At 53.7% G+C, this 24,688-nt stretch overlaps 1 protein-coding gene across 6 annotated transcripts in view; it reads left to right on the forward strand.

Annotated features, from left to right (window-relative positions):
- The window catches only part of Pstpip1 (proline-serine-threonine phosphatase-interacting protein 1), a 50,446-nt gene extending 26,159 nt beyond the window's left edge, over window positions 1-24,287 (forward strand). For 2 of the 6 annotated variants that reach the window (XM_011242677.3, XM_006510865.3), the window contains exons 2-15: window positions 9,627-9,727; window positions 10,460-10,534; window positions 15,698-15,732; window positions 15,944-16,050; window positions 18,156-18,218; window positions 18,659-18,757; window positions 19,145-19,190; window positions 19,991-20,070; window positions 20,521-20,619; window positions 21,324-21,420; window positions 21,979-22,069; window positions 22,882-22,934; window positions 23,124-23,257; window positions 23,986-24,285. In XM_011242677.3, the coding sequence (XP_011240979.1) occupies window positions 9,627-9,727; window positions 10,460-10,534; window positions 15,698-15,732; window positions 15,944-16,050; window positions 18,156-18,218; window positions 18,659-18,757; window positions 19,145-19,190; window positions 19,991-20,070; window positions 20,521-20,619; window positions 21,324-21,420; window positions 21,979-22,069; window positions 22,882-22,934; window positions 23,124-23,257; window positions 23,986-24,117 (1,212 nt within the window). In that variant the 3' untranslated portion in view covers window positions 24,118-24,285. Of the gene's footprint in view, window positions 1-7,521; window positions 7,677-9,626; window positions 9,728-10,459; window positions 10,535-13,873; window positions 14,001-15,697; window positions 15,733-15,943; window positions 16,051-18,103; window positions 18,219-18,658; window positions 18,758-19,144; window positions 19,191-19,990; window positions 20,071-20,520; window positions 20,620-21,323; window positions 21,421-21,978; window positions 22,070-22,881; window positions 22,935-23,123; window positions 23,258-23,985 lie in introns of those variants that run through there. The other 4 variants (XM_006510866.3, NM_011193.3, XM_006510867.1 and 1 more) reach the window with 4 other exon arrangements.
- The last annotated feature ends 401 nt before the right edge of the window (window positions 24,288-24,688 follow it).

A 24,688-nucleotide genomic window follows, 5' to 3' on the forward strand; every position in this document is an offset into this window, starting at 1 on the left:
CTCCAGGGGTTAAGTGACAAGCCCAAGGTCACGTAGGTGTTAGTGGGACTTAGCAGACTCAGAACCCAGTGATCAGCACTTCTGTGTCCATTGCAGGACCTCCTCTCAGGCCAGTGCTCTTCTGAGACAGCCTCTGGTAGGAAAGGGAGGGGCCGTGATACCTGGGGATGGCATCTCCAGAGACAATGTCTCAGCCTTTGGTGCCTGGTTCTAGGTGGAAAAGTCCCTCATAGGCTATAGAAAGGGACCCAGTGTGGACCGGTTAAGAGCATGCATGCCACAAGCAGCATCTGTCCTTCCTTTGAAGACAGCCGGGACCCTTCAGGTTTGCTGTAGGGTCTGTGTCCATTCCTAGTCTCAGGGCCATCAGGGGAGGCATCATTCCTGCTTCTCCGACGCCCCCACCACTTCTTGATTGACTCACCCCCCCCCCTCCCAAGGCATCTGCCTCCTACACTGCTGTCCCTCCGCCAGACCCTGGTGAGCTCTGGAGTGACCATCAATCATGGCAGGGCCAGCTCCCCACAGATCATTAGCCTTGATGACCCTCAGCGCCACCACACAGTGAGAGAGGCAGTCACAAACTAACATTGCAAGCTCTATGAGGACTAGGAGGGATCCTGTGGCTAGAGCACCTGACTCATGCTGGTCTGTACACACACACACACACACCCGCACTGGCTTCCTTCCGAATTTAGAATTTGCCTCTTTCTTTCGTGTTCTCTGGAATGATTTGATCCTTCAGTTTGCCTGATGTGATTCTGCTCTGACCAGCTGTGAACTACTTCTTTAGACTCTATTGCCTCTGTCTGTCCCTGTCCTCCTTCCTTCTTCTCCACTTCCTCCCCCCCTCCTCCTCCTCCTTCTCATCCTCTTTCTCCTCTTCCTCCTCCTCCCTCTCTCCGTTGGCTGCTACCTTGAAAGTGGATATAAGAATAGACTTCTCTACCCAAAGGATTCATTTCCATCTTGCCCTCTACCTGCGCAGTTGTTCTCTCCCCAGTGCACCCCCCTGTCCCTCCACCCCCCCCCATTTCTAACATTCTGGTTTCGTAAATCAGGAGACAGAAACAGCGGTCAAGTTGACCCTTTAGACAAGGCAGAGTAGGTAGGGCACCGCAGCACCTCACAGAACGGTCTCTCAAGGACCATGCAGGCCTGACTCGCTGTAAAAGGGACTGTTATAAGGCAAACCGCTACCTTCCATTCCTCACAACTGAGACCCATTCGGTTTGGTTTGGGACAGGGTCTCATATGTAGCCCTGGCTGTTTTGGAACTTGCTATGTAAACCAGGCTGACCTTGAATGCAAGAGATCTGTTTATTTCTGCCTCTCAAATGCTGAAATTAAAGGCGTATGTCACGCTGGCCATGGAGGCCTATTTGAAAGCAAAAAGCTTGTCGATCAGCTAGTCCTTATTCAAAAGTAGGTATGCTCACCCAATAGTGCAGCCCCCTTCACACCCACTTCCCACCTCAGGACCACTCCACACCCTGTGTTCGGTGTGACTGAGTTCATGCACAGCAGGCCCACCTCCACACTCACATCTCCTCAGGTAATGGTTCCTGAACAGGCCTGAAAACTCGAAGTGCTCTCTCTCCTTTGAGGTCCTGAGGCTGCAGGTCAGCCACAGCCCTATGGCTCCCCTGTAGTTTAGAGTGTAGTGTGGACCCACCCACTATCCTGACAGGTTAGTGAAGCCAAGGAACGTCCCTGCAAGGCCACAGGAGGCCATCAGACTGCAACTTGGTGGGAGCTTCTGGTAACTTCTTTCTAGCTTTAAGCTTTAGTTAGCCCAACTGGACACAGAATAACTCTCTCCTTAAGGAGAGCAATAGCTTATTCTTAAGCCAAATATGAATGACTCTGGCCCCAGGCCAAGTTGCTCCAAAAGATATGGCCCATGTGGAAGTGTTTTGCACTTCAAACAGTGTTGGGTATACACACAAACACTATTAGTTGCAGAACAAAGGCTCTCATAAATCAAGGCATTTACCAAATGCATTGGTGGTGATACAGGCAGACGCGTCATGGCAAAGGAGGGAAGCTGGCCTAGGTTGTAAATGCTATCTAATGGCATTCTTAGCTTTGGAATTGGTGGAAGCTGGTGGCCTGCCAGGGCTACCCTTTAAAGGCTTTGATAGTCTCAAGGCTAATAGGTCAGACACAGGGGTGGGTAAGGAATGGCTTCCTGGAGTTCACCATTGTCAGGGCATGTATTCACCACATCAGGCTCCTCAGTAGCCTTTGTGGTTGGGTTTCTGAGACCACAGGGACAAGAAACAGGAAAGCAGTTGTTAGTGTAGGAAAGAGCCCAGTAGCTGCAGGGCCCCTGCCGTCAGTCAAATGACGGAGGGAGGAGAGGCGGAACAGGAGGCAGAGGCAGGCAGATATCTATGGTTCCCAGACAGGCAGGGATCCATGGAGAAATCCTATGTCAAAAGACAAAAACTAGGAACTGGAGAAATGTCTCAGTGGTTAAGAGTATCAACTGCTCTTCCAGAGGTCCTGAGTTCAATTCCCAGCAGCCACATGGTGGCTCACAGCCATCTATCATAGGATCCGATGCCCTCTTCTGGTGTGTCTGAAGATAGAAACAGTGTATTCATATAAATTATATAAATAAATCTCAAAAACAAAAACTAAAAACCAACCAACCAAACAAGCCCAGGAAGGGTTTCACTTGTCTGTAAGGTGTCACCCCACACTCAAGCCTCTCCAGGGCTTTTCTAACCATTTTCAAAGAGATGGAACTCCTGCTGAACAGTTACACTCCGGGCCCCACTCCTCTCTCACTCTGTGGGCAGCTGCAGTCATACCCTATGCTGAACTGTTAGGGAAGATGAAGCCACTGGTCCAACAGAAGCTGAAGCTTAGGCTCCGATCAGCGCCCTGCGGAGAGCTACTGAGAGTCTCTCTCTGTGTCCCCTCCCCAGTCTGGAAGGCCTGAGATAGGTGACATCAGCTCAGGCCTCCTGCAAGGCTAGACATGCTTCTGTCTCCCACGTTCTTTGTTCTGGAATTCTATTCAGGGGAACCTTTGAAGATGGCTCTCCCCTCCTTCAAGTGGATCTGGGATGGGGGGAGGGCGGCATGACTCATTTTCTCCAGCCAGGCCACATAGCCATGGTATGTGGAGCATTCTTTCTGGTAAAGGGGTGTTGGCTAGCTAGGAGGAGCAGGCATAGGAAGCTAGCATTGACCAAGCAGCCATCCAGTGGCCGGTCCTAAGTATGGGGGGAGGGGAGGGAGAGAGAGAGAGAGAGAGAGAGAGAGCGCGCATTGACCAAGTAGCCATCGGGTGGTGGGTCCTAAGTATGGGTCTGGGGGAGTGGGGAAGGGAGGGAGAGGAAGGAAATGAAGGCTTATGATCTGGGCCATCTGGCTGATTGTATCTTTCAAGTCATGTAACCTATGTGGGCCCCATTTTCCTTATTTGCCAATAGGGGAGGGAGTCACTACCTGGACCCCAGAGCCTGCCTCAGGACTCACTCCAGTGTGCTCTCCTCACATTGCCACCCTAGCTCATGTGCTTTCCAGACCACCTATGTAGTGAGAACTGGAAGACCATTTCCATGGGAAGGAAGCAGAGGCTGGGAACAGCTAGGGCCACGGTGTACAAGTCTGTCCACAGGACTAGCCTGTGGAACTCCAGGGGCTGATACTGACCTCCAGGACCCTGAGAAGGTCTAGCCTACAGAAAGCCTCTTGCCCAAACATCCTGGATGAGGAAAGCAGGCCCAAGAAGGGGAAGTAGCTTGCTCAGGGGGCCTGGTCATCGTGGCTAACCCTCATAGCCGCCAAGAGCGATCTGGGAAGGGAAAGGAGGAAGTTGTAGAGGGGGGTGGAGGTCGTTTCTCCACCCAATCAGTGAGACATGGTGGGCTCTGACAGCTCACAGGTCTGAAGTGGCACACTCCTACCCCCATCCCAGAGGGGTCAGCAGGCCACCCCTGCATAGCAAGGCAGCTGGACTTCTTCTATACTCTCTCAAGGCTAAGGCAGAAGATGCATCTTCCTGCCCTCAGATTTCCTGTGCCCGTCCTCCTGGAGGCCTGGGTTGGTCCCCTGGAGTTTATTTAGAGTGACCACATGCCACATGGCAAAGGTGACCCAACAGCTGGCTCAGGGGGGCTTCTAGCTGAAGGCACTGTCTCTACTAACCACCAGGGACCCTGGCCTGACATGAATTATTACCTGGCCACCAGGCTGGGTGTGGCTTCTAGTTGCTTTCAAGTGCTCCTTTCTCTATAGATAGGCCGTGTTGCTGTGACCAGCCTGGCACACCTGTGAGCCCGTGGCACCTGGGTTAAATCCTGACATACAGCCTTGTTGTGAGGTGGAGACAACTTGTGTCATCATTTTCCAAAGATACCTTTTGTTCTGGCTTGGGCCCTGGAGCATTGGTTGCTTATATTTTGCTGTAGTGTGTTTTGGTTTGCTTTGCTTTGCTTTTGGAGGCAGGGTCTCATTCCACAGTTTAGGCCAGACTTGAACTCATGCTCCTCTCACTCCAGTCACCCAAGTACTGGAGTTACAGGCATTGTGTCATCATGTGCATCCCCAAAAGCCTGTGGATGTTAGTAGGGGAAGGGGAGGGGGAGGGGGAGAGAGAGACCAGAGAGAGGCCATTCACCTTGTTTATTGAGACAGAGTCTCTTTCTGGAACTCAGAGCTCATTAATTCAGCTAGGCTGGCCCCAGGGATCTGCCTGTCTCTACTTCCCCCATGCCACAGTTACAAATGGGTGCCATCATATCCAGCTTTTTATTTTTTTTATTTTATTTCTATTAATCATTCCATTCATTTACATCTCAAATGATATCCCACTCCATGGTTACCCCTCCACAATACAAGTCCCCTATCCCACAACCTCCCTCTCTTCCCTCCCCTTTGCCTCTATGAGGGTACTCCCCCACTTATCCCGCCATCATCAAACCTCCACAGGACCAAGGGCCTCCCCTCCCATTGCTGCCAGGCATGGTTATCCTCTGCTACATATGTATTTGGAGCCATGGATTCCTCCAGGTACGCTCCTTGGTTGGTGGTCTAGCCCTTGGGAGCACTGGGTAGTCCGCCTCTGCATTGGTCAGTTGCTGGCCCGACCTCCCAAGGAGCAGCCACACCCAGTTCCTGTCAGCAAGCACCTCTTGACAACAGTGTTGGGTTTGGTGTCTGCAGACAGGATGGATCCCCAGGTGGGGCAGTGGTCCTTCCTTCAGTCTGTGCTCCATTTTTTGTTCCTGTTCTTCCTTTGGACAGGAACATTTCTGGGTTAAAATCTTTGAGATGGGTAGGTGGCCCCATCCCTCGACCAGGGACTGTGCCTATCTACTGGAGGCAGTCTCTACAGGTTCTATCTCCCCTTCTCTGCTATAGACATCCCCGTTGTGTCCTGCATACCCAGCTTTTAAAACTACAGTCACTAGAGATCAAACTCAGGTCCTCATGATTGCATATCAAACACTTTATCTCTAATATCAAAAGCTATCTCCACCCACCCCCACCATGTAGCTCCGGAACAGGGTTTTGCTTTGAACCACACCAAAAGATATCTGTTTAAAATTAATTTTCTTTTAATGCTTAAAAGTGAAATAACTTCTGGGCTGAGCGCACAGTGGCCCTCCTCAGCTTGAATGTCTGTGGGACTGTGGCTCTGGGGTGCAGCCAACCTGGAAGACTCCAGCTTCTGTCGACTTGGCTTGGGCAGTCTCCTACCCTCCTTGGGTGTCCTCATTGTCCTCTCTCCCTCAATGGGTCTGGGTGTTTTCATCAGGGCAAAGGCTGGGATGTTCTGGCGTGGTATCCACATACCATGGGGCAGATGCTCAGCAGAGCTTGCTACTACCAGGCTGTGTTCCCCGTGGCCCAGCATCCCAGCCACAGAAACCTTTGTTAGGAGTGAATTAAGAGAGACTGAGCCCCAAGTCTCTCATCTGCTTGCTCCTGGGATAGGACTTGTGACTATTTATGAGTCAGGAGGTAGGATGGTAAGAGAGGTATGGGGAACAGTGACTGAGGACAAAGCAATCTGTGGTCTGCACATGTGCAAAATTTATAGCCCTTCACCGCCAGAAAGTGGGGCGTTAACTTATCTGAGGAGAACTTCAGCTTCTTGAGGTAAAGGGTCACTCAAGTGACACCTGTGGAGACTCGGGTGAAGAACAGTGATTCTATACAGAAATGGCCATCAGGTTCCTGAGTAGTGGCCCACAGCATAATTTTCACCTCGCTCTTCAGCGGTGAAAGGATAGCGAAGTTATCATGGGAACTGATGATATACAGCTCAGTTGTGGGACCTTTAGAATCATCAAATTCTAAACTAAAAATGGGTGACCAGGGAGGGAACAGGGGCTCAACCAGAACAGGGAATGGTAAAGGGGCCGCTGGGGGTTGGTATGCTTTGTAAAGCCAAGGATATGTTTCATAGAGCATGGTACGGTGTGGTGGGAGGGGGTGGCTCAGCAGGTCAATGCCAGGCATCTCTCCCCACACCTGAGGTACCAACCATAGGATGGTCTAGAATAGAATAGAGTTTATTTGGGGGGCATGGAAAGGGGGTTGAGAAGGTAGTAGAGGCAGAGAAAGAAAATGAGAGGAGAGAGAGAGAGAGAGGAGAGGCTGGCTGGAAACATGTAGAGAGAGAGGGGGAGAAGGGGAAGGGGAGAGGGGGCAAAAGGATTCTGAGAGAAAAAGGGTCAGAGAGAGCAAAGGGAGGCCTAATGGTCCCTTTTATAGCAAGCCAGGCCTACCTGGCTGTCGCAAGGTTAACAGTTGGGCAGAGCCTAGAAGGAATGCTAACATGCTAACAAGGGTAGATGAAGCTAGGCCTCAGTGTTTTCTGGCTGGTGATTATCAAAGGCAGGCTATCCTGCATGGTGTCTTGGAAGTATGGAGGTCATAGGCTCTGGATGGCTGTGTCTGGGAATGGCTCAGGTCCTGGAGTGCTGCCCAGGACTGCAGAAGATCCACACTAACAAGGCGAAGCCCTTCTCATGGCAAATGCCCAGCAGGTTGTAGTGGATCAAGGAAGGGCTTTGTTTTCTTAAAAGATTTGTCCCATTATTTCCCATTATATGCATGTGTGCATGTGGGTGCCTGCAGAGGCCAAAAGAGGGTGTCAAATTCCCCGGAGCAGAGTTGTGAGCCACCTGGGATCGGTGCTGGGAACTAAACTTGGTCCTCTGCAAGAGCATAAGTGTTCTTAAGCTCTGGGCCGTCTCAAGCCCCACACAGGGCTCTATTTTCATGCTTTAATTTAAGGTCCAATCATGGGCAGGATCTGGATGACAGGCTAAGGGTGTACAGGAGGATGTGAGAGAAGAGAAGGAGCTAGGACACCCCGGGTGACTCTGCCTTGGGTAGATGGTGGACTTCAGATTGAGAGCTTCTTTCCTATAAAAGTCTATCCACTGAGAGGTTGGTGTGGGGGTGAAGGGGGAGGCGAATGGGGGTGGGCAGGGATGGGAGGCAAGACAGGCAGCTCTGAGGGACTTGGCACTTCCTTAGAACAGCTGGGTCACTTGTGACTGTGGCTCATTCTGTCTGATGCCACAGTTGCAGACAGGGGCTGGATAGGAGTCTCCAGCCTAAGGCAGGTGCCGTGGGGACTCTAGCTCCTGAAGACTTGGACTACAGGGTGCCCTCCCGCCTTTCATGTCTCCAGCATGGCAGGTGTAAGTCTAGTTTGGTTTTCCTTTTCTTCTCTGGGGCTCAGAGGACAAAAAGATCCCTCTAGAGAGTCAGGACTGGGCATGTGGGGACAGGAAACATAGACCCTGGTTAGCCCTCTCTGCAAAGTTTCCTAAGTTTGTAATATGACCCCAAGTAAGCCTTTCTCTCCTTCAGGGTTCATTTTCCTCCCTCCCTTCCTTCCTTCCTTCCTTCCTTCCTGAAAATTTATTTGTTTTATGTATATGAGTACACTGTAGCTGTCTTCAGACACATCAGGAGAGGGCATCAGATCCCATTACAGATGGTTGTGAACTACCATGTGGATGCTGGAAATTTAACTCAGGACCTTTGGAAGAGCTCCTACCACTAAGCCACCTCTCCGGCCCCAGGATTCAGGGGCACTGAACGAATCCTTCACAGTTCTAGGGTCTGTGGTTTTATTGCCTGAATGCTTACACTCAGCTCAGGGACCACACAGGGAAAGGTGGGGGTGGGGGTCTGTGGCTTCTCACTCATTTTTTCCTTGCTGCTACAGGCCTTGACCTGGGAGTTCCCTAGGACGGCAGAGGCCGAGAGTGGGAAGCTGTGATCTTAGCTCACAAAAAAGTGGCTGCCCTTTAAAAGACTTTAAACTAAAGGAACCTGGTTCAGGATGGTGCAGCCTGGACTGGAGGGGAGGGGTTGGGGGGGTAGGAGATGCCTGCCCCAAATGGGCCTGCAGCAGGTTGAAGAGGCAACTCTCTCAGGCTGGGGTCTCAGATAGCCAGCTAAGGCCTAGATTCATGTCTCAGTGGCCTGTGGGCTGTGGTCCTGGCCCAGCCCTCTGCAAAGCTGCTCAAAGAAGGGGGACGTGAGCTTGGGGGCTGAAACCTTAGAGAGATTCAATATTTCCAAGTTGGCTGAGTGTGGCGCTCATTTATGTTTCTCCTCTGTAGTCCTCCCAACATTTGATTCTCTGTAGACCATAATGTGTGCCAAGCACCCCCTGCAGGGCTTCCTGGAGCTGTAAGCCAGGGCTACCCGCATGCTAGGCAATCAAGCACCCTACCTCTAAGCCAGACATACCTTCAGCCCCTCTCTTGACTTTAACTCCACCCGTGCTTCACACACACTTGTAATTTGAGGGGAGGCCTGGAGCATAGGCTGGAGTCAGGCTAAGTATGGGTGAGCCCGGGAAAGACTCGCTGACCTCTGACAGGCTCTGTGGGCAGTTTTGGATGTGCGGTCAGGGAAGCTGGGGTTCCTTTCAATCACTGGGGCTTTGAGAGGATCTGAGGGAACACAGAAGACAGACCAGGGAGGTGCCAGATCTCCCCTATCCACCAAGGGTGGAGGGTTGATGAATACGAGGCCCCCAAAGGGAGACAGATGTCTCCTACTTTCTTCCAGGATTTGTGTCCCACTGCCTGTAGTGAGTCACCTACTAGGGACCCGGGATTGCTGCAGCGGGAGGCCTGGGTGTGGCATGTTGCAGAAACTTCCATGAACTTTCTCTGTCCTCCTCTGGTTGCCCACACTTGGCTGCTCAGACATGCTCAGAACCCACTAATGGGGGACATGGGTGTCAAGTTAGTCAGGGGTCACCTGGACGTCTTAGCAAGGCCTAAGCACAAGGTCAACTGCATCCCAGAATTCACAGAGATGCCCTTTCACCCCAGTTAAGAGGTAACTCACAGCTGGGGTGCAGCAGACCTGGAGCCAGGCAGCTGGGGTGCTGCGTCCATCTGTCTGTCACTTTTACTTCCTGAACCTGCTTCCTCACTTAGCTAAAGTCACAATGTCATAAGGGCATGAGCAACGCCAGGCAGGCATTCCACGAGAGAGAACTGGGTGCTGCGGCCATAGAGGAGGCTCAGCAGGGTCCTTCTTGACATGGAGGTCAGAGAGAAGCTGTTCTCAGCAGGGTTCCTGCTTCCCTTCCGGGATCTCACAGGGTCCTATGTGTGTTTCAGTGCAGGGACTTCACGGCCCACACAGGGTATGAGGTGCTACTGCAGAGGCTGCTGGACGGCAGGAAGATGTGCAAGGATGTGGAGGAGCTGCTCAGACAGAGGTAAGCAGGGCGGGGCTGGTGGGCAGGACAGGGCAGAGGGGGCAGATTATGCCCCCTCGAGCCCAGCTGCCCTCAGGATGTGTCAAAAGCTAAGAGCCAAAGCTGAGGAGGTGGCTCAGTGGGTCAATCCCCTGTTAAGCTAACATGGGGACCTGAGTTCAAATCCCCTTCTATAGCAAGAGGGGATACAGTGTCAGGAGAATCCACAGAAGCTCATGGGCTGGCTACCATGGTGTATGGTAAACAACAGAGACCCTGTCTCTGCAAAATATGGTATAGGTATGTATGAAATCTTAGAGGGGGAGGGGGATAGGGAAGTTGACCTTTGACCCCTACGGGTGCATTTGTGCACTCATGCACACTCATGTGCACCTATGTACCTGTACTTATGCTCACTCTCTCTGTCTCTCTCTCTCTCTTTTACACACACACACACACACACACACACACACACATACACACACACACACACACACCCCTATCTCACACTCACACACATTCAAAGCCAGAGCCCCTTGTTGTCTCCTGTGGCCCTTAGGCCTGGGCCTCCCCCAGGGGCATATACCATGCAGCAGCCCTTAGGACAGGCCCATTTCCAACTGACATTTGTACCCAGAAGGAGATGGTCCTGCCAGCAGAGTATGACAAGAGAACCTAGGTTCTGCACATATTTTGGGGCCACGGCCAGCCGACAGTGGTGACCGGGACATAATGATTGCTCTGTCCTTACAGGGCCCAGGCGGAGGAGAGGTACGGGAAGGAGCTGGTGCAGATTGCACGCAAGGCTGGTGGCCAGACAGAGATGAAGTAAGAGTGCTGGCGGCTCTACCTTTCCTCTGAGGGACCTTCTGGGCTTTACTCAGGGCATGGGACTTTCTGATGTGGTAGACTGGGCAGGAACTGGACAGGGGGGTCTGGAGCCACGTGGTGCCTGAGATCAGGGTCTTGTACTAGTTAGGGCTCTGGAAAGAGCAGAGTATATGACACACTGGGCTCACCTTACCCAACCAGGAGGGGCAGGTGACAGGCACTATTCCTGTCCATTGCAGGGAGTCTGTGTGAGGCATACTCAGTGGGCTGTGAGTCACCTGTGGCTGACAGTGGAGTGGGAGATGCTACCAACAGCCAGCACAGTGTGTGTCTGAGCTGGGCATCCTGTGAATGGGGGTCAGGCCACAATCTCCCGCCCATTGTAGAAGGATGGCTGCGGGGCTTGAGGCTCTGGGTCGGTCTTGCTTTTTTTCTTATAGAAGGCTAGAGGAACAGTGTTTGTCTGCCTTGTAGGAGTCCCAAGTCCCTGTCTGTGAAAGGAGATAGCTTGTAGTGACAGGCAAGATATGCTCAGTGAGCAGTGGGGTCTCTGGAGACTCACCTGTCCCACCCACCAGCCCCTCCGCACAGCAGATAAACTCTGCTGCTCACTCAGAGGTGTGGCTGGCTTCCTGAGCTGTTTCCTTCAGGCTGGCTAGTACTGAGGCCATGGGGGAAGCCACACAGTGAGCTGGGGAGCAGGACCCTAGGGTAGGCTTCATGCAAAGGGGTACCCCGGAGACAAGCAAACCCACAGGGGCAAGATAAAGTGACCAGAGCAGGCCAAGGTCTGAGCAGGAGAGCAGGGCTGTCTGGGGTTCCCCGAGGAGGAGGGGCATTCCTGTCTTAACTACCTGTAGACAAAGGCTCAAAGATATGACAACATCAGGCGCACTTAGAGCCCGTGTGCCTTACCTTTTCCCTCAGAGCTGTGCCCCCTGCAAGTCCTGCTGACCCCTGCACATAGGTGCATCCGGAAGTGATGTTGCTGTCCCATGTGGCACTGTGTAACTGTGGACCACGCATTTGTCATCAGCGCATGCCTTCAGTGAGCATTTATGGGATATCTGTTATATGTCATGGCCTGGACTGTCAAGGGAGTTTAAGAACTCAAACCACTGAGATGACCCCCTCCTGTAGCATTTTGCAGCAGACTCTCCCCAAGGCACTTCTTCCAAGAGGGCCTCCAGGTTTGCCTCACTGTCAAGAGCTTGGCTCAGACAGGGTCATCCTCTCCATGCCAACCTGGAGGGCTCTTTACAGTGTTGTTAGTCTTAGCGGTCTGGACCAGGTTCATTTTCTCTGACAGTTAAGAAATTAAAAGGCAGGGGCTGGAGAGATGGCTCAGAGGTTAAGAGCAATGGCTGTTCTTCCAGAGGTCCTGAGTTCAATTCCCAGCAACCACATGGTGGCTCACAACCATCTGTAATGGGATCTGATGCCCTCTTCTGGCCTGCAGGTGTACATGCAGGCAGAACACGATCACAAGTAAATCTTTCAATAAAAAGAAAGAAACGGCAGAAAAAATCTGGAACACAAGAAGTAGCAGCAGGCAAAACCTCAGACGTGGCAGACAGAATCAATTGCTACAGGGAAGCTTTTGTTAAGTACACACAGCAAGGCCAACAGAGAAATCCCATACAAAGCAGAGGAGGGTACTCAGGACCCAGGCTGGGAGCCTTAGGGACCTTTGTGGGGTCAGTTTAAACAAAGGGATGGCTGATAGGACCACAAGGTCCTGATCCACCTTGCTGGATGGTCTGCTAGCAGGGGTAGGGGGCACACTGGGAAGACAGAGCCCACCAGGCTGCACCTCCATTTAGGAGGAAGAGGCTGAACGTCTTCCTCCTCATCACCCATCTTTGAACCCCCATCTGGGACGCCCGCTCCTTGCCTACCCTGTTAGAGATCTGCCAAACACCTAGTCCCTCAGCAGGGAATGCAAGTGGATCCACAACACTTGTTCTAGTCGCTTGGGGGTGGGAAGTGTTGGTCCTTAGGAAAGGGCCTAGCTGGTGGCCATCCTCCAACACCCAGCTCCCTGGATTGAGGAGCTGTCCTCTCTGCCTACAAGACAGGGTAGCAGAGCTGAGTAAACAATGAGACAAAGGCCTGGGGGTGAAGTGACTTCGTGACTAGCCCACACTGAGAGAGCTCCACTGGCTACCTCCTCCTGTGCAGCCCTCAAACCAGCATTCCTGCCTCAGGCCTCACACTAGCTAGGGTCTCACAGGGTCCCCATAAATGACAGGAAGTTTTAGTCACACCTTAGAATGAGTTTTCTCACTCCTCACTCCTGTTACCGTAGTGAACCTGCCTGAGCCCCTGTGTGGCTTTTGGTGCATTGTAAGGACAGGCTAGGTATTTCAGGAGCTGTCATGATACCGCACACACCATGATCAGCCTTCCTGTCTGGTCCTCTGCTTCTGCCCAGACCCTCACCTTGCTCAAGAAGTAGTCACCTCCTCCCACTCTTCTTCTTGCCACACCAGGAGGGATGCTGTGGGTGCCTTGGAGAACAGAGTGGACCTTGGCCAATGTCCTGTGAGCCCCTCTGTGGTTACAGATGAGCAACATTAGCCCATGGGCACCTTAAAGCCCACCTGACCTTCACCCCTCCTAAACACAAGTGCTGAGATGGTCCCATCAGAGGAGATTTCATGTGTTTTATGATCTCTGCTCCACTGAGATCAGGGTGAAGGCATGTCTCCTAGTGAGGAGCAGTTATACTGTGAAACTAGACTTCAGCTAGAGTTTCCAGGTCTCCTGAGAGCCAAGCTACAGACTAGCAGGTTGTGTTGCACGTTTGCACATTGGTGATAAATGCCGAAAGTCAGAATCATTCTAACCTGTGGTCACCTTCCTCTGCAAGGCTAGCCTTGACATTTTATCTTTTAGGATTTGCATTTGTATGTCTGCTGTGCGGATGTGTGCAGGGGCCCGTGGAGGCCAGTGGTGATGGCTAGGGCTGGGGTTACAGGGCTGCGAGCCATCTGATGTGGGTGCAAGAACCAAATGTGCTCTTAACCCCTGAGCCATCGATAAGTGCAGCCCTTGGCCTTGAGGTTTTGCCTCTTACCACCTGGATGGCTTTTGGCCTCAGTGACTCAGTTTCCTTATCTGTAAATGGCTTGTGGGCCCGAGGCGGAAACCATTCAGGCTATCCTCATCCTGAGTGTGTCAGCACTGGAAGGTTAGGACTAAGTGGTCAGCGGTTGGTCACTGGCAGAGGCCTGCACATCTGCATATCTCATGGCTCCCAGGCTGTTGCTACTGCTCCATGGTCTTGTCAGGCAAGACACCTGGCAGTAACTAGGACCCCATAATCCTCCTTAGGGCCTGGATCTCCAGGGGTCCTCTCAGGTTGCCACTCCTCCTTGGCCTCAATGTCCCCAACTGTTCAGAGAGAAGAGGAAGCCCCCATGGAACATATTCATCCTACCCCGGAAGGAAGCACAGGCAGGTGGGCTTCCCTTACAGTTCACCCAGGGAATTGGTTATGTGACAGGTGCCACATGACTATATTACCACCAGGGGGCGGAAGAGCGCCCTGCAGAGAGGCAGTGAAAGCTTGCAACAAGGGCGCTACTTAGCTCTCGATGCTGAGCGTGGAGCAGGCTGTGCCACCATGCGTTTGCTTTTGTGTCCTTAAGAGACGTAGTACCCCTAAGCCCAAGCTGGGAGCGCAGAGGCACATCTCCCTCACATGCACGGCCTGATGTCACTCAGCTGCCGGAGAGGCTCTGGGAAAGGACGGAAGCTGGTGTAGCCAGGCAGAGACTCCTCCTACCTGAAGTTAAGGATGCCGCTTCTGGGAAGGCGCCACTGGAAAACTCTTCCAAAGTGCAACTGGGGTTAGAGGAAGACCTAGTTCGGCTGCTGGTGCCTGGGGGATGTCCTGGGGACTGGCGGAGTTTGCATATGTGTGAGTGTGACAGGCATGTTAAGCTCCTGACTTGCGCCAGGCTTCAACGATGCCTTATAGTGAGTGGACTATCATTCTCAAAACCACTTTGTGCTGCTAACTGCTCACCATAGAAGGGAAGTCAAGGCAGAGGGCCAGGTGGCTTGCCCAGGGTCACACAGTGAATAAGTGGTAGAGCCTGGCCATCTGGCTACAGGGTGTGCTGCTTTTGTGTGTGGAGACCGGAGTAAGAGGCCACCGCAGATTTCCTAGGTTGGTTCCCACACACACTATCTGCCCCCTCCTCTGAATGGAGCACATGCCTCTCGAGGGCCCTGCTCCTGAGAGCTTGGACTCGCGCTCACAGTTTCCGTATTGGCCCCAGGACTCCGATACCCACCGATAAACAGCAGTGTGTGCTGGCCGAGCCGGCATCTCTGCTTGGCCCTCAGCGCTACCATGCTCTGGGGTGAACAAGGCTGCCGGAGAGAATCCAGGGCGCCCAGTGTGCTGTTCAAGTAAACTGAGCAGAGTGGGGATTTCTGTGGGAAGGGGGTGGGAGCAGTTGGGACAGAGTCTTTTTTTTTTTTTTTTTTTTTTTTGGTCGCTTATGATGACCTTAAACTTGTGGCCTGTCTGCCTCTGCTGCCCAGGTGTCACCCCCACTTGCCCAGGGGCTTCCACTTTACCTGGCAGCCTCTCCTGCTTGAGCACTGTTCTAGCTCCCATACAGCCTCCTCCTTCCCCTCCCCTTGGTACCCAGCCTGAAGCAGATGCCATAGCTGTCCCTGGCTCTGTCCCTGCCCACCTCCCAGCCTTTCCTTATGCCTTCCATGCCACCTGCTGGAAAGAGCTATAAAGACCTTCCCCTGCGTCAGATTCATCCAGGCAATATTGAGTATAACCAGGTGCCTGCATGGGCGGAAGTCTCATAGAGGCTGGGAGCTTCCTGTGGACACACCCCTCTTCTCTGGGCTGCAAAGACATGGGGAGTGAGAAAGTGGGGGACAGAACTGCCGTAGCAAGGAGGCTTTCCCACCACAGCAAGGTTCCACTGCTTTTTAATTTACAAAGAAAACTGTTTTCTAGAATGTCAGTTGGGGGTTACATGAATGATGACCATGGCCAAAGGTCCCTTGCATCCATAGTAGTCAATATGGCTTAGGGCCCTCCCTCCAAAATAAAACACCATGGGTCAGGCAGGACGCCAGGCTCCTGCAGCATGCTGTCTACTGACCTAGACTTCTGTTTTGCAGTTCCCTGAGGACCTCCTTTGACTCCCTGAAGCAGCGTAAGTTCCAACCATCCCCACATGGGCAGCAGGGCCATTAGGGTCTCCTGGAAGACCCTTAGCCCTTGTATGGGGTGACTAAGTTAGGAGCTATGTGCTTGGGCTGTGGTCCAGCTCTGTGCCAGGCTGAAAGGCTGATGGAAGATGTGAGGGTGGGAGGTAGGGTGAGGGAGACAGACTGGTCCAAGCAGAGGCCACGCTGTCACCCTAGAAACAGAGAATGTGGGCAGTGCACACATCCAGCTGGCCCTGGCCCTGCGTGAGGAGCTGCGGAGCCTGGAGGAGTTCCGAGAGAGACAGAAAGAGCAGCGGAAGAAGGTGAGGGGGTGGGGAGGGCGAAGGAGGGGAGGTGGGGGACCCCCCCAGAGGCCACCCACTCACTGTTCTGGGGGCCAGTTGGGAAGCATGGCTTGATGAAGGGGGGAGAGTGTGTGTATGTTCTAGCTTGCTTTCCTGTTGCTGTGATAAACCCCTGACTTGGGAAGAAAGGTTTATCTTCTCAGGTCACACTCCATCACTGAGTGAAGTTAGGGCAGGAACCTAGAGGCAGGAACTGGAGCAGAACCGAGAGAAGGAATGTTTCCTGGCTTTGCTCCCAGCTCATGTTCAGCCCCGGTTTTCTCACATAGCCCAGGTCTACCACAGAGCTGCCAGGAGCCAGGAAGAGAAAGGGTGTGGAGCTTTTAGACGATCCTCCTTCATACTGTGTGATTAAGTATCCAACCTGAGTTGAGTGGCCCCTGGAAGCTGGCTCTGAACACAAGGATTAGGGCTGCTGGTTCTGGAGACAGGCAGACTTGGGGCCCGTAGTCTGCATGGCTGCTCAACAAGGAGCGGGGAGACAGTTCCGAGGGAAAGCGCAGGCATCAGACTTGCCTCAGCATCTGAAGCTCTGCTCAGCAATACACAGAGCATGGCTGGCCACACGTGGAGTGGCTACATAGCCAGGAAGTGAGCTCCTCCTAGTGGGCTGGTGGTGTGTAAACACAGGCTGGGGGATGCTCTGCAGGGAGGCTGACAAAGCTGGAGGTAGGCAAGTCCTCTCCCAGACCTGCGACGGATGGATGGGCTGAGCACTTAGCCCACCTGGAGAGCAAGAGGTTACTTCACAGCAGGGGCCAGGAAAGTCCCTTCCCCTTCCTGTGCCTGCTTCTCTCTTGTATGAGATCCCTCTTGTTCACATCCCTTGCTTTGGGAACTTGGCCCTTCACAAACAGGGCTATAAGGCAGTAACTTAGCTCGTTGTATAGCTATGCACCCTTGCTACCCATCCGGACAGCTCAGGCTTACAGGAATCTAAGTTGCCTTCCTGAACAGATGAGCCCCCAAAGCTATCCCCCAAAACTACCTGGACTTGGTGTTCGAACAGGTGACCCCTCTGCTCCGAGGCCTGCTACAGAGCATGTGGAAAACCTACAGGTGTCAGGGGACATGGGCTAGACTCTGAGCTTTGTGATCCGAACAGCTCCTCCCCCAAACACCCAGACTCTGCCATCAGAGCCTGAGTCTGTACACTGTCCACGAGGAGAGGGACACATGGTGTCCTCGGCTACCCAGATGCACAAGCAGGTCTCTGACTGTGCTGTTGCCTCTAATCAGGTGGCTTGCCAGAGCCTCCCCCAGGACCCCCGGGCACAAACTGGCTCCAATCCTAAAGCCAGAGGCATTTACCCCCATTCTCCTGACTGTAAGCCTCGGCCCTGGCCGTTCCCCTCCATCCATCTAACAGGGAGCCGGGGGTGGGGGCGGTAAAGGTTGTGCTGTGCCTGTGGTGTGGCTACATGCATGCGTGATGTCTGGCCTGCGGTCACTAACGGGTGAACACTGGAGTGTGGTGTATGTACTAGTGGCCTGTGGGTATGCAATATGAGCAGTTAGGCGATGGGGCTGAGTATGGACTAGGTGTGCACGTATATGCCAGTGCACACTCAGTGTGGCTTGTGAATGAAAGACTCAGGACTCATGTGATGTGTATATGTGGAGGTGGGGAGTCTCTGGCTGGAGAGCAAGTCAAACTGAGTCCCACAGTAAGGAAACGCTAGACATAGCCACTGCCCAAGCTTCTCTTTGTTGTTCTGTCCTGAGTATTGCAGTTTTGTTTGTTTGTTTGTTTGTTTAAGGTCTCACTATATAGCCTTGGCTGACATGGAGCAGGCTATGTGGACCAGGCTGGCCTCACACTCATAGACATCCTCCTGCCGCAGCCTCCCAAGTGCTGGGATTAAATACCTGGCTGGTATTATTTTGAAGGAGGTGTCTCTAGAAGAGGGTGGACACAGACACACACACAACACAGACACACACGCATTTATGAATGAGCTCAGAGGGTGTCATGTCCCAGGGACAAGGACAACCCATCCTCTTGGCCTAGGGAAGCGTTTTGAGGCCAGAGCCCCCAGCTCAGAGCCTCATGTCTCCTGCAGTATGAGGCCATCATGGACCGTGTCCAGAAGAGCAAGTTGTCGCTCTACAAGAAGACCATGGAGGTAAACGGGAGGGCCTTGGAAGTCCCTCTGAGAGTCCTGGGTTGGACTTCTGGGACAGGCTTGCCTCAGACCTTTCTTCATTATATGTATCGGCCTGTTGGGGGCTGTGCTCGAGGCCCAGGACCTATTTATCATCACAAGCCCCTCAGTGCCTTGCCTGAAGAACAGAGGGACAGTCCCACACGCAGGAGTCCATGAGTGATCCAGTCATCTGAGGAGCCCAGAGTAGCAGGGATATGGGACACATGAGAGGGCAGGGCAGTATAGAAGACAGGGCCGAGTCGAGTCTCCATGGGAACGTGCTTCAGCCTCTGCATCTCTGTCCCTGGGAGTGATGCCAATTCTACCAAAGTCCCCACCCCCGGGAAGGGAGTCTGGGCTTAGGGAGCCTCCCACACTGGGGCATGCAGCCCTGCAGACACGCCTCTCCACACCTTCAGTCCAAGAAGGCATATGACCAGAAGTGCAGGGATGCAGATGATGCTGAGCAGGCCTTCGAGCGTGTGAGTGCCAATGGCCACCAGAAGCAAGTAGAAAAGGTGTGTATAGTGTGGGGGTGAGGGTGGGAGGGGAGGCCCTTAAACATAGTACCTGTTACAGACCAGAGCTGAGACTGAGAGGGCAGAGGGCTGTGGGTGAGTTGAATCCAGGCTGACCATAGTCCAGGTTCTGCGCAGCGATGCAGAAGAGGACACATAGCATCTACATTCTCTGTGTTTCCTGGTGGTCTGCAGGCTTCTGCTTTTATTTCCCCCTTGTGGAACCGGCCTGAGCCCCTCAGCAGTAAGGCTGCTGGTGAATGATAGAATTCACCCATCCATACTCTGATTCCGGATGGTGGCCAGGGAGGGTGCCAGTCACTTCTGAGTAGCTCTGAGGCTAGGATTCCTGGGCTTGGACTCAGTGTCCCTCTCCTGTCTCCTCAGAGCCAGAACAAAGCCAAGCAGTGCAAGGAGTCAGCCACAGAGGCAGGTACGTAGCCCTGGCCACCTTCCCAGACTGTCTGGCAGCCTAGCCGGTCCTCTTCCTCCAGACGGTGCTGTCCCACCTGCTAGCACTGTCCACTGTGTGCCTCTCCAGGCGTGCTCTCCAGAGACCATTCCTCCTTAGCCACTGCACACAGCCATAACATAAGGAACCGGGCACCCAAAGCACGTAGATAAGCTACCCAATGTCACACAGCTGCTAAGTGGTGCTGACAGCATTTGAATCTAAGCCACTGGGTTTCAGAGCCTCAGATCCACAGGGCCACATCCCTTCATCTAGCTCAAAATGACAAACGCTCACACTCAGCCTTCCTGGCTCCTGTCCTTTGCCTGATGCCAGCATTTGGCCACCCCCCCCATCCTCCCATCCCAGGATGGCATCCTTCTTCCCTCTGTTCCACCTCTCCAACATCTGCTCCTCCCTCAGCAGGTGCCACAAGACCAAGTCATAACTTCAGCTTGCTATCTTGTAGCACAACAGCTTATAGAGGTGCCCTCCTTGAGTCTCAGTTTACCATCTGTAAAGTGGAGTAACACCTCTGCATATTGAGTTCTGCTCCAGCCCCTGGAGCTCACAGCATAGTGGGGAAGTGGGAAGGGCGGTGCGGTGGCTGTGTGTGGTGACCAACAGCTAGCCAGGCCCCCGGGGAGGGGACTCCCGGGACTTGGGGAGGTTGTGCTGGGTGGGTCTCTGGAGGAGTGAAGGACAGAGGACGGAACTGTCTTGGAAACTGTTAGAGGAGATCCAGGCTACCAGGCCTGCCGAAGGCTCCCCTGTGTTTGTAGAAAGAGTGTACAGGCAAAATATCGAACAACTGGAGAGAGCGAGGACCGAGTGGGAGCAGGAGCACCGGACTACCTGTGAGGCAAGTGGCCCAGCAAGCAGCCTGCTCCTCCACAAGCTCCTCCTACCTGTGGCGGGGCGCGGGGGAGCACGGGGCTGGAGCTGGGGCTGGGGAGACACTCCCTCATTCCACTTGACACCTGCTGGGTCTCTCCCCATACTATCTGGCCTTATGCCCTGGATCCCTTTGTTCCACCCTGGGACCTACTGATGGTCAAGACCAGGGCAGAGTCCTGTACCTTTCACGAGCTTCCCCCAGCCTCCATTCTAGGACAGGGACCGATGGAGATGCAAACAGGCATTCCTAACAGTCTAGCCTCCTTCCAGCCGCTCTGGGTGGGGATCTTCTGGGCTGCCTTTGCTTTAGACTTGGCTGCAGCAGGGTGCTCTGCACTGGTCACCTAGCTGAGCGGTGGTGGTGGGCTGCCAGGCCTGGCCCCATAGTTAGTTCTCTCCCTTTTCTCCTCACTAGGCCTTCCAGTTGCAGGAGTTTGACCGGCTCACCATCCTCCGCAATGCCCTGTGGGTGCACTGTAACCAGCTCTCCATGCAGTGTGTCAAGGATGATGAGGTGTGTGCTGAGGGGAGGGAGGGCAGCATGGCAAGCTCAGTGTCCCCCACCTCTGCACTTCACACAGAGCAGTCTGACATGGCCTCTGGCCTGGCCTCCAGCATGGGAACAGCGCGCTTCTCTGGTCCCCCGCCTCTGCCTTTTCCTCCTACGTCCCTTCAGGGCTGTGTCCATCTATTCTCCCCAACACAGCAGAGACTTGCTGGGGGTGGAGGGGCTTTGCTCCAGGCTCTCTTACACCCCTCCCTCACCCCCCTCCCTCTCTCAGGGATGGCCAGGGTACTTCTTCCTCCCTCTCTCGCCTTATAAAATCCAATACTCAGGGATGGCCATAGTGCATCATACCCCAGGTTAGGGGGGGCTACCACCTACAGCAGGAGCTCTGGTTCTGGGTGCTTTAGGGGCACCTCTGACCCCTCCTGCCCTTGGCTAGTTGATCCTGGTGGCTTTCTCGTGTCAGCAGAAAGTGTGGTCTCTAGATATTCCCATGCCCAAAGCCCAGCTTTACCAAGATAGCAGGTCACTTTCCTGTGTTTCTTCATCTGAAGGCAGGTTAAAGTGTGGACCTCGGAGGACAGGAGTGAGCCGAGGCCTCTCCTCAGTCCCTCTGGCTCAGAGTCAGTGGCAGGACTATAGTAAGGCTGGGAGTCAGGCTGACATTGGGGCGAAGCCTGAACACAGCCTTTGCTCACCCCTACCCCCAGCTCTATGAGGAAGTGCGGCTGACCCTTGAGGGCTGTGATGTGGAAGGTGACATCAATGGCTTCATCCAGTCCAAGAGCACTGGCAGAGAGCCCCCAGGTAAGGCCCTGCCTGAGGGCAGCTTAGTGTCCACAGCCAGGTCTGGCTAGCTCTACACCAGGCCAGGCTCGGGTGGTTCACACTTCCCTACTGGATGGAGGTAGACCAGGCCCAGGCTGGGGCACAGGGTAGTTCTACTCTTCTGGAGAACCCATTCAGTTCCCAGCACCCACACCAGGCACCTAACACCTCTGGCTTCCACATGAATACACACACATCTATACATAATTAAAATTAATAAAACAAAATCTTTTTTTTTTTTTTTTTTTTTTTTTTTGGTTTTTCGAGACAGGGTTTCTCTGTGTGTAGCCCTGGCTGTCCTGGCACTCACTTTGTAGACCAAGCTGGCCTCGAACTCAGAAATCCGCCTGCCTCTGCCTCCCGAGTGCTGGGATTAAAGGCGTGCGCCACCACGCCCGGCTAAAACAAAATCTTTAAAAAAAAAAAAAGCCAGGCACAGTGTTCCATGCCTTTAATCCCTGCATGGGGTGGCAGAGGCAGGTGGTCCTCTGAACGAGGTCCTCGCTGCTCTTGGCCTCATGCATTTGCTCTCTGCAGCTCCGGTGCCTTATCAGAACTACTATGACAGGGAGGTGACCCCACTGATTGGCAGCCCTAGCGTCCAGCCCTCCTGTGGTGTGATAAAGAGGTGAGCACCCGATGAACTGCATATGATCAGGACACAGCCGCGGGGTCAGCCTGACTTCCACATCTCATGGCTGAACAGCTCCTGTGGGTCTGGTACCCTGTTCAGAAGCTGGCCATCCCATTGAGATAGTCCAGGATCAAACTACCGTCAGAGCGCCCCGGGTCCAAGAGCATCCAAGTACTAATTACTCACACTCCAGTTATTCACCAACGGCTATGCGGAGAGTCCCGGGCAAGTGCCCACTCTGGCTTCCTTGTCTGTCTGGCCCTACTGAGAGGCAGGGTAGTGTCTTAACTGAGAGGTAGCACGGGTGACTTCCAGGTGGCTTATGAATGGCCCAAAGCCCAGACATTTGGATTCACCAGGCTTTTAGAGGGCCATCTCCCTGGCCTGGCTGTAGTCAGGTGCCAAGGCCCTAGTTCTGTGTCCTGTGGGTGACCTGGCCTAGTCATTGCGCAGCCAAGGAAAAGACGACTTGCTTGGCCCACACTGGCTGGGCCTGGCAAGATATGTGGGAGCTGAACTTTAAAGGTAGCTTCCTCCTCCCCACAGAGCCTGGGGCTGGGGATCTGGTGGGGATGGGGCCCTGCTGGCTGCAGGTGCGGAGATGACCAGGAGAGTGACCATGGGAGGAGAGGATGCTGAGAACGAAGGGACTATCAGGAATGGCTGTGGGGAGGCCTGCTGCCATGGAGGCCTGTGGTGGTAGCAGGTTGGCAGAGGTCCTGAAGCGCTGAGAATTCCCAATTATCCCCTTTGCTTCCAGTGAGGTAAGGCAAGGCCTACCCCTCTTCTCTCCTCCCTACCACCAGGTTCTCTGGGCTGCTACATGGAAGTCCCAAGACCACACCTTCTGCTCCTGCTGGTAAATAAGGGGGAAGGGCTAATGGGAGAGGGGACATGTCTCCCACCAGTGGGGATGAGAGGACTCCTGTATAGCATTGATGGAACACTAATGTCCCAGAGGGAAAAGGTATTCTGTCCAAGAGTGTGGATGGTGTAGGATTAAGCCCCACCCCAGCAGTCTCAGATTCGGGCCTCATCCTGCTCTCAGCTTCCACAGAGACTCTGACTCCCACCCCTGAGCGGAATGAGTTGGTCTACGCATCCATCGAAGTGCAGGCGACCCAGGGAAACCTTAACTCATCAGCCCAGGACTACCGGGCACTCTACGACTACACCGCACAGGTGAGGGCTTCCCCTTGTGCCTGGGAGCACGCCTGGGGCGTGAGCACTTACATAGCACCAGAGACTGGAATAGTTCAGTGGACATCTGCTGGACCAGGATCTGCTGTGGATAGATCAGGCCTTGTGCACAATGACCAAAAATGAGTCCTTGAGCTGCCCTGGAACTATTTCCTGACATCCTTGGAGAAAGGTGGGCAGGGCACCCACAGAGCATCTGTGCTTGAGATGGACTGAAGTCCAACACAAGCCCTGGGCTTAAGGGGGTAGGGGTAGACCTGGAAGGCAGGCCCTGAACTTGGGCTAATACACCCACACATATAGGCAGACATGTAGGCAAGCTAGATGGGGCTGTACTGAGGTCACATTCAGGGGTACAGACCTGGACAGTAACAGGGTACTCAGGTAGCAGTAGATTGCTGTGTGATTTGTCTAGAGCTTGCCCTTACGTTGTGACAAGCACTTCTGAGGAGCTGCAGTGGTTGGAGCAGTGAGAGAAGTCCAGGATGGGAGGTCTCCATGACAACCTGAGCTTGTTAGGAGGCCAAGTGCCTTTGGGGAAACCCCACAGCCTGTCTATCTGCAAAGGAACCACTCTGGAGGCCTTAGCATGACTCAGCAGACTGCTTGCCCTGGGAGACAAACATGCACTGCCAAAGTGGGGGCCGCAGAGCACAGCACCCCGTCCTGGTGGCTCCTCCCATCTCACACACTTGCCATTTCTTGCCCAGAATTCTGATGAGCTGGACATTTCCGCGGGAGACATCCTGGCGGTCATCCTGGAAGGGGAGGATGGCTGGTGGACTGTGGAGCGGAACGGACAACGTGGCTTTGTCCCTGGGTCGTACTTGGAGAAGCTCTGAGGAAAGGCTAGCAGTCTCCACATACCTCCGCCCTGACTGTGAGGTCAGGACTGTTTCTTTCCATCACCGCCCAGGCCTCACGGGGCCAGAACCAAGCCCGGTGGTGCTGGGAATGGGCTGGGTGCTGGCTACTCTCAATAAATGTCTCCCAGAAGGAGTAAAGCGGCACATTCTTCCTTTGCTGGGGTCCTTTTCTCTTACCCAGTGTCCAGGGCCTCGATCCAGAGAGCCAGAGTATACAGAGGCTGGGAGAACAGAGCTCTGCCACTAACAGGAGCAGTCAGGCCCAGTCTCAGCCAGGGACAGAGGAGAGGCCTCGACCCAGGTGCCCGAAGCTCCCAGGCTGCCAGAGCTACATTCATACTTGGGACAGCCAGGAAGATGCAAGTGAGAGGGGCTCAGGAGGGCCACAATGAGATGAGGCATCCTGTGACAGGGAAGTGGGGCACAGAAGGATGTGGAGAGGCGGCAGCAGCCACGTTTGCCAGAAGGCAAATGTCTGAGCATACATAAGAACATAGGGGATAAGAAGACTGCTGGGGACGAGAAAGTGCTGGTGGCTCTGGAGGCG

Source organism: Mus musculus, chromosome 9, assembly GCF_000001635.26.
Source record: "Mus musculus strain C57BL/6J chromosome 9, GRCm38.p6 C57BL/6J".
In the NCBI taxonomy this organism is placed as follows: Eukaryota; Metazoa; Chordata; class Mammalia; order Rodentia; family Muridae; genus Mus; species Mus musculus.